The sequence below is a fragment of the Henckelia pumila genome, chromosome 4 (genome assembly GCF_033568475.1).
Source record: "Henckelia pumila isolate YLH828 chromosome 4, ASM3356847v2, whole genome shotgun sequence".
Classification (NCBI taxonomy): domain Eukaryota; kingdom Viridiplantae; phylum Streptophyta; class Magnoliopsida; order Lamiales; family Gesneriaceae; genus Henckelia; species Henckelia pumila.
The window spans coordinates 82,482,690-82,491,855 of NC_133123.1; the positions used below are offsets into that span (position 1 = coordinate 82,482,690).

At 35.1% G+C, this 9,166-nt stretch overlaps 1 protein-coding gene across 1 annotated transcript; it reads left to right on the forward strand.

Annotated features, from left to right (window-relative positions):
• The first annotated feature begins 450 nt into the window (after positions 1-450).
• LOC140861336 (protein FAR1-RELATED SEQUENCE 5-like) lies at positions 451-2,142 on the forward strand. Its single transcript, XM_073264341.1, has 3 exons — positions 451-999; positions 1,056-1,495; positions 2,022-2,142. The coding sequence occupies exons 1-3, from the start codon at positions 451-453 to the stop codon at positions 2,140-2,142; spliced, it is 1,110 nt and encodes a 369-aa protein (XP_073120442.1).
• The last annotated feature ends 7,024 nt before the right edge of the window (positions 2,143-9,166 follow it).

Consider the following 9,166-nt stretch of genomic DNA (forward strand, 5'->3'; position numbering starts at 1 on the left):
AATTTAAATCATTTAAACTAAAAATAATAATAATCCTAATATTTATTAAATTAATTCATGCGATTTAGTATATTGGATTTTAGGCGTCACACATTTATCAGGTGTTTTTGGGCGGATCCTGTGTCAAGGAGGGCATACCTTTCCTTTGGTGATATAGTGGTGTTTGATACAACATATAACACCAACAAATATGAGATGATTTTTGCACCGTTTGTAGGAGTTAATCATCACAATCAAACAATTGTTTTTGGGGGCGGATTTTTGAGTGATGAGAAAACCGAGTCTTTTATTTGGTTGTTTAACAAGTTTCTTGAAGTCATGCCTACAGGTGCACCAATCTTGATAATTATTGACTAGGATGCTGCTATGAGCAAAGCCATAGCACAAGTGTTTCCCCAAACAGTACATCGATGTTGTCTATGGCACTTACTAAACAAATTTCCCGATAAAATGAACCCTGTGATTTTTCGTGACCACTATCAAAGCATAAGGAATGTCATTGTCAATTCGACAACAAGTGATGAATTTGAGAATTCATGGGAAGAGGTTATGAATTGTGCAAATTTGGTCCAAAATGATTGGCTTAATTTGATGTATGAGATACGTCATAAGTGGGTGCCAGCCTATTTCAAACATGTGTTTTCTGCAAGGATGTCAAGTAGTCAAAGATCCAAAAGTTCACATGCCTTTTTCAAGAAGTACATCTCTAACAAGAATTCATTGTTGGATTTTATCATCCGTTTCAATAAGGCAGTCCAACACCAAAGACACAATGAGTTAGTCGCTGATCATATTGATATGAATGAGCGTCCGAAGACTAAGTCGAACTGGCCAATGGAAGCTCAGATGGTGAATGTTTACACTAAAACTAAATGGTTGGTGTTTCAAAATGAAATCGGTCAGAGTCATGGTTATATTGCGCAACAAGCATCTCTTGGACACGATTTTGGGGTTTACAATGTCATCAATTCTCAAGGTTCTTCTTCTTCGAAAACAAGGGTTCTTACGCATGACATACAGAAAGACGAAATATCTTGTGTTGTATGAAATTTCAGTTTGAGGGCATTCCTTGTAGGCATATGTTAGCTTTTTTCCGTATCAACCAAGTGCTTCCTATGGTTGAGCAAGATGTGATTGATGATCCAGAAAGGTGTTTGATGTCCAGACATTTGATGTTATCCTGCAAATCTTCCACTTTAATCGATGTTTCATCTTTGACTAAAGAGAGAACAAACTTCTTGTCTGAACAATTTGATTTTATTGAAAGCAAAATGAAGGAGATGAATATTGAAGCATTAAGCAGTGGAAGTCAAAGTAAGCATAACATAGATAGGCTCATTGGTATCAATGATCCAGCTGAAATAAGAACAAAGGGATGTGGGAAAAGATTAAAATCATCGAAGGAGAAGTCAACCTCAAAGGGCAGACTATGTCATGGATGTGGACGTCGAGGTGTATCACCTGACAAGCGTAACTATTCGAATTTGCAAAGCGGGTATGTGTTGATTAATTTTGTTTAATTGTATTTATTTTTAAAACTTTGTAATTTCATTAATATGCATAAATGTTGTTTATCGGGTCAAATGGAAATAATGATAACAATAATGACAACTCAAATGATAGCTCAGATGAAAAAGATTTTGGATCGATAGATGGTACTTTAAATAGTTTAACATTTTATTTAAAATATAGTGTATGACCGAAAATTTCATGAATAATTGTCTTTCTTTTTGTAGGTTCTAACAACACTTGGAGTTAATCTAGTATTACGAGCCCATACATGTGGCTTGGAAAACAAGAATGATGAAGAGGCTGTTAAATAGTGAAGTTTGTGTTCAAATTGCTGAAATAATGTGGAGTTAAAATTTTCTTGACTTGGATTTTTTCAATTAGGAAGCTTTATGCTTAGACTTCAACTAGAAGCTCTATAAATCTGGAGAGTTGTAGCTTTTTTTTCAATTTGGTTCAGATTATATGGCAGCCTTGCATTCTGATGGAGATATTTTTATTTTTTTTGGCAGTCAAATGTCACAGAAGCTCTCTAAATCTGGAGATTTCTTGATGGAATTTGATCAAGTAGATATTAAATGCAATTGGTTGCCGTACGCAGTGCTATTACAGACCCTAGCTCATGCCATCTAAGTTGTTTAAATGGAAAATTTTAATGTATATTGTTTGATATTGTCTTGTCTTGGATGCCAACCTGTAGAATGATTTGTTTACTTATTTCCTCTACTGTTTTTTCTTTAGCATCTGGCATATCTGTTTGGTTTTCTTGTAGTAGTATGTCTGGTGTTTTTTATATCATTTATCAATAGGGAACACATTCTTTAATGATAAAATTTGAAGATGTTGATAAGTTATTTGATCAGAGTATATTCTATTTATTCCATGTTGACAAATCAAAATATGGCAACAATTAAATGATAGATAAGAAAATTTAACACAAATCCAGTGGCATACAATAGTCATACATGAATCAAATATTCCAACACGATAAGTTGTATTAAAATGTAACATATGAAACAACTTGCAACATATATCTAAATATTTCCACTAATTTAAGAGCTTTCAAATTCTCTTGTAGCGCATCCAAACCCTTCCGTATATCATCCAAGTTCTGTCCTATGTCCTGCATCTTGGTTAAATTATCAGGCTGTGAAACTTTTGTCCTTGAACTTGCAGAAGTTTTATTTGAATTATCATTTCCAGTAGTTTGGGAGGAAGTAGTAGCAGATTGTTTCACCATATATGCACAATAATCTTTTTCTGCCTCCTCTCTTTTTTAAAAAAAAGACTGATGGATAGCCCCCTTATATCCATTAACTTTAGAACTCGCTTCTCCTCGCGTGTCATAAACACCTGGTTCAAGTCCAACAAAGAAAGGTATGTTTTCCCCTATATTGAAACACAAAAAGCTTCTTTATCTTGTACTAACAAAATATTAATCACAAACAATTACAACTTAAAAATCAAACAACTCACGATTATTTAAGAAACCATGTTTAAGTTTCCTGCACAATGTTCAATTAAACCTTCATAAGAATAAAGAAGTTAATATCATTCACTTTTGTAATATCATTCAACATTTCTATTCAATAAAGCTAAAAATTAAAATAAGCCTTAAATCTCCACAAAAACCACAACCAACACGTCTCTTTTGCAGAATGGGCCAGAACCATGTCCTAATAGCCAGTAGTTTGGATGCACAAAAACTAAGGTGGGACTTCATTTTATGAACTACCAATTCGTATTAATACCAAATTTTCTCCTATCACACCAAGTAAAAAAACTGTCTTTGAGTAGAAGGAATTCAGTGGATGTAATTATCCATAAGTCGAATCATTAGAATAACTTAGTGCACCAACTACATTGGCAAAAAGTAAAATCCTCGAATGAAAGCTATCATTAGTGCCATATTATATATCATTTTCAGGAGTTTAATTGTCAAATATTACCAACACATAAAAGCCTTCAATGGAGTGGCAGCCGAGGTGCTAGGCAGATGAAAAAACCACAAATTATGCCCTAGGTAGATAAGAACAACACAATAAATTTAAGTAAGTCTTAGTTAGTTACTCCCAACACATTGAATTTCGAATTAAAGCCCAAAGTATCCACCACGTTACATTAATTAAAAAAATAAGTGAATTTTTGAACTTTGAAAAGAAAAAAAATTAGAACATTACCGGCGGCGGGTGACGGCGGTGAGCGGAGCTTTGGTGTTTCCTCCTCTTGGTGAGCGGCGACCATGCCGACTTAGATCTGTTCTTCTCGTTTATTCTCTGGTCGTTCCTCACAATATACCTCCAACATGTTTTATGAAAAAAAAAATTCACTTGGGCGCCATGTCAGCTGGGGCCCAAGATTACCAAGCTTGCCCATGATGGTTCCTCTAATTCATATTTTAAGCAATAAAAGCTTAAAAATTCGCAAAAGAATTAAACAAGAGAGAAGAAAAAATTGGTGGGTTGAATGCAAATAAGGGGGTCTTATTTATATATGTTGAAAGGCCTTGATGAAAAGTTATGTCTATTCAAAAAATGGTGCAAGCTTTGATATTGCACCAATCCATCACAAAAGAGGCATCTAAGTCCCATGATGTTATATATATATATTTTCATCTTATTTTTTCAACACGATAAAATTAAAACTACTATTAATTAATTTTCTCATTCACCCTATTTGGTAATCGAGAAATGATTTTCTTATGAATGATACTCGCGATATATAATTCGTTCTTTACGCAACTTGTTTGAATTATTTATCGACTCTACATTAGTACACAACTCATTTTTTCAAAAAAATTCACTTAGTAACGTCAAGAGTTAGCTCTGATACCACTTGAAAGAATTTTTTTCTTGAAAGGAATAAAGATATGTGTAATTTTAAGTAGGTGTTATCTCTGGTATTGTCAACACCTAAGACAACATGCAGCGAAAATTTAAAAATGTGAATTAAAACTAAATAAACAAAACTTGGACATACTTATGCAAAATTAACTAGTATTTATACAGTGCCTCAGGACAAAATAATCACTAGAAAACATAATCGGTTTAAAAAAAACTGAAAGAGTGGATCCCGGTTAGCCAACTTGTGGCTAAGGCTTTTATGACTCTATGTATAAACAATCTTTGTTTAATATAATTTACATTTATTAATGGCGTTTTCTTTGTCTTTCTTCATATTGTTATATTGTGATATACTATTGTTGTTTTGATAAAGACCTTGAATATACTATAGTGTAAGTAAGATGAGATAGTCAATAAAGAGAGATCACTATTATGAAACACGTCTTATAGTCACTGTATATTCTAAACAGTTCCTAGTCAATTGAGCCGTCCGCTAATAAGGATAAGGATCGCTCGAGATTGAGACTAGCATTTGTGATGCCAAGTACCACGTTTCATTGGTAATGGACATGGAGATGTTCAAAGCATGCAAATGGATATTCATATGATGAATGATCGAACTACCCTATTCGGACTTTCCAAGTGGTTATTATTATTTGAGTGGATAAGTCCGCGGTTTTGGTTGTACACCATTAGTCCTTACTACTTGAAACATCATTGAGACTCTATATGCTAGTACTGTACTTTGACTCGTTTATCGACTCTATTGGGGTCATCAGGTGTCGGGATTGGGTACAGTTACGACACATATAGGAGTCGATGCTTTGTTGTCAAGGATTCACCACATACTTGCGAATGTGGATATCCTATGCGATCTGAGGAGATATTAGTGTGACGAATCTCTGGTCAGAGTACATGATGTGTTTTAGGTTACTCGGTTTCCTAGTAGCACATGCGATGTCACTATTTGATCTTCAAGATGCATTGCATAGTTATCGAATCTCGAACGACTCTCGATGCACCAATGGTTGTTGATTCAATCGGGATATATGGATGAAGGGACCGTACTGTATGCTAACCAAAATCTACTGGTTCTTGTAGGCACTATCAGTGATACCTAGGGAATCATGGGGCGATGTTGCTAGGCGCTCTTACCATGATTCGATGGGTAAGTCGGAAATTGTTGTTTCGAGTCACAAGGAGTTGTGAGCCCACGGCTAGCTGTATCCCTGAACCATTGAGGGTCACACAAGTAATGAATTACTAAACCCCGTTGAGATAGTTAAATTTAAAGAGTTAAATTTAATGAAAGAGAAGTTGGACTTCTTAACTAAAGGGAGTGGAATTTCCTAAAATGACATATGGATGGGCATTTTTGGAAATCACTGAATTCGGATTCAGAAAAATTATCTTGACTTTAAAAGGTGCAGAAATGGTTTCTGTGCACATTGGTGAAATCGGTTTATCAATCGGAGTCATGATAAATTTTATATTAATTTCTATAATAACGGGCTTGGCTTGTTGGGCTTAAGTTATGGATTGTGGGCCCTAAGAAGTTAGTGTCCTAATACAATTATAACTTAATCTAGTCTAGAAATTATATATATATATATATGTATAATTTCGAAAATAAGACATTGATTACTTCTTTTGAGAAAATTCGGTCTGTGATTTTTCTGAAAAGTCACTTTCTGAATTGACAGATCAAATCTGTTTATTCTCTACGATAAACATCTGATTGATTTCTAGTGCAATCAATCAGAGGGTTTCTGTTTTCTATTCGTGGACCTAATTTCGGAGATTGATCGAGCGAGTCATCGGTTCCCGGGATTTACAATAAGAGCAGATTAAATCTGTTGGAGTCCATAATCAAGCCTTAGCTTGAAGAGGTAAAAACATTTAATTGTGAATTTATATTTTTACTTGCAAGATTTTAATCGTTTGGATTTGATACCCACGATATGGAATCGTTCCATATCGAAAAATAAAATTTTAAACTTCCGCTGCTCCGGGTATCACATCCGTGTGATCAGAGAACGCGTGTTCCAACAGTGGTATCAGAGCCAGGTCGTAAACTTTGATCAAACGATTAAAATTAATCGATTGTACAAAATTTTTAGCCTCGGTTTTTTGAAAAAAAAATGAAAAATTTTTAAAATTAAATTTGAAGGGAAACAAGGGCAATCGGGCAGCGATTGCGCTGCCCACGGGCAGCGACGAGCTGCCCACCTCCACGTGGGCAGCCCTGTCCCACGTGGAGGCGGGGCTGCCCGGGAATGTCCCAGGCAGTCCGAAAATTTTAAAATTTGATTTTTTGATTTTGTTTTGAAATTTTTGAAATTTTAGTTTTTGATTCGATCGAAAATTATTTTTGATTGGTCCACGAGGCATCAGATCAAATTGTTTGAGTCCGAAAATTTTAAAATTGATTTTTGGATAAATTTGAATTTTTGGAAAATTTATAAATTTTATACGTTAAATTAGATTTTATAAAATTAATTATTTTGGTACAATTGATGATAAGATATGATCTTATGAAAGGATAAGATAAAATTTGATTTTGTCTTTTTAATTATGATGCCATTGCATGTTATCCAATTATTTAATTATTAAATTAATTATTGGATAAAAGGATGATCGATTGTCATGACCAATATTATAGGTGTATGTTAGGTTGTTTACATTTGGTTTTATTGTTGTTGGGTTTTATTAATGGGCTTAGTTTATGGCCCAATTTGAATTGTCATTTGTAATAAAAAGTGGGCCTAGTTTATGGCCCGTTCCCACCCTTAAATATGTATCCCTTACTTGTCATCGAAATTTATTGTAAATTTATTAGACTTAGTGGGAGATAAAGATTTGAAGACAAAGGTGGGCCCAGCAGACAATAAAGACCGAAAAAATATAAATTGAAAGCTCAATGTAATAGGATTGCATTGCATACTTGCATATCACCTAGGATTGGACATAGACTCGTGATTGGCAACCACGGGTCGATTAGTGATTGAGATCGATCATCCTTTAAATAATATATGATATTATTGTTGTATGCATGTTTAGACTAAATTGTATGAATCCCGCAAGCATACAAATATTGCATGATGAAACAATTTTCAAAAATTAAAAATCTCTCATTTTAAATATGATTTAAAATTGATATTAAGATAAACAAAATGGAATTTAAATATTGTTTAAATGTTCCTACCTTCCATCAACGATCAATGTATGAGATGCTACCCGCGGGCACGGCCGGCTCATATTATTAGGGGGGGCCGTTCGTCGGAAAGCTGTACATTGGATCGACACATGTTGTAAGTTGGGTGGAACTCCCATGGGATTGGCTCATATTATTGGGGGATCCACATGGCGACCGTCCATCACAACTTAATATTGATGGGTCATCTTGACATGTCACATTAAACGGGGTCATATTATTGGGCCCTTATTGGACATGAGGTAAAAACATGGGGGTTGCTTTGGAAGCAATTGAGCTCTACCTTTTGAAAATTATGGTTGGCTGATATTATTTGGGACTATACTTTGTCAATTGGACTCCATGTTCCCACTAAGAAAACAAGTTTCCCGTTTTCACTAGAGGGTAGTGAAATCTTTAAAATAGTGGAAGTGAAATTCATAAAATTAAATCTTGCCATATTTTATGTCTTAGTAAATTAATTAAACAATCACTGATTATTATCTGTTTCTTTTCAGTATTTCATTACAATGAATTCGCGAAATCCACTATACTCAATTCTCGAACAAAACAAATTGACTGGTGCAAACTATACGGAATGGTTCCGTAAATTAAAGATTGTTCTAAACTCGATGAAAATTTTCTACGTGTTAGAAAAAAACCTCCAAAGGAAGCACCGGCTAATATAAGTCCGGAAGAATTGGCAAAACTTGATCAATGGTGGGACCATGATATCAAGGCTAAATGCTATATGCAAGCTTCAATGTCTGATGAACTCCAGAGGCGATTTGAGGATGCCGTGAATGCTGCTGACAAACACATGCACCTCAAGGAACTTTTTGGAGCTCAGTCAAGTTCGGAGAGGTATGCCACCGTCAAAGAGCTCATGACATGCCGCATGCGAGATGGGACTTCGGTATGTGAGCATGGGGTACACATGATTGGGCTCATTGAAAAGTTGGTAACACTCGATTTGACTTTGGAGCATGAACTAAACGCGGACTTATTACTTCTTTCTCTTCCTTCGTCGTTTGACGGATTTGTGGTGAACTTCAATATGAACAAGATAGAGGCCACCCTTGAAGAGATGGTCAATATGCTTGTGTCTTATGAGGCCACATTAAAGAAGGAAAAACCAGTACTCTTGGTTGGCTCCTCTTCTTACTCCAAGAACGGGCCACGTGGAAAGGGTAAGAAACGTTCTGCCCCACCCAAAAAAATTGTATCACAGAAGAAGGGAAAGACAAAAGCTTCAAACGTGAACATATCTGGAGATGTTTGCCATCACTGCAAGAAACCCGATCATTGGAAACGTAACTGCAAGGAATACCTCGAGCAGTTGCGAACTGCAAAGGGTATGATTTACATTGAAATAAATGTTTCACTTAATACTAATTCTTGGGTATTGGATACCGGATGTGGATCTCACATTTGCAATGATTTGCAGGTGATGACAAGAAGTCGTAAGTTTAGGATGGGTGAGACCCAGCTGAGGCTCAAAAATGGTTCCAGAGTATAAGCCAAAGTAGTGGGAGACGTTTATTTAGTTTTGCAGAAAAAATTTAAGTTATTTTTTAGAGATGTTTTATTTGTGCCAGATTTAGTTAAAAACATTATTTCT

Bases quoted from the DNA above. Each gene is read 5' to 3' on its own strand.
- LOC140861336 (XM_073264341.1), top strand. From the start codon at position 451: ATGAACCCTGTGATTTTTCGTGACCACTATCAAAGCATAAGGAATGTC. The intron at 1,000-1,055 runs GTTCTTACGCAT...ATGAAATTTCAG, and splicing joins CTTCTTCTTCGAAAACAAGG to TTTGAGGGCATTCCTTGTAG. The intron at 1,496-2,021 runs GTATGTGTTGAT...TTTTTTTGGCAG, and splicing joins TATTCGAATTTGCAAAGCGG to TCAAATGTCACAGAAGCTCT.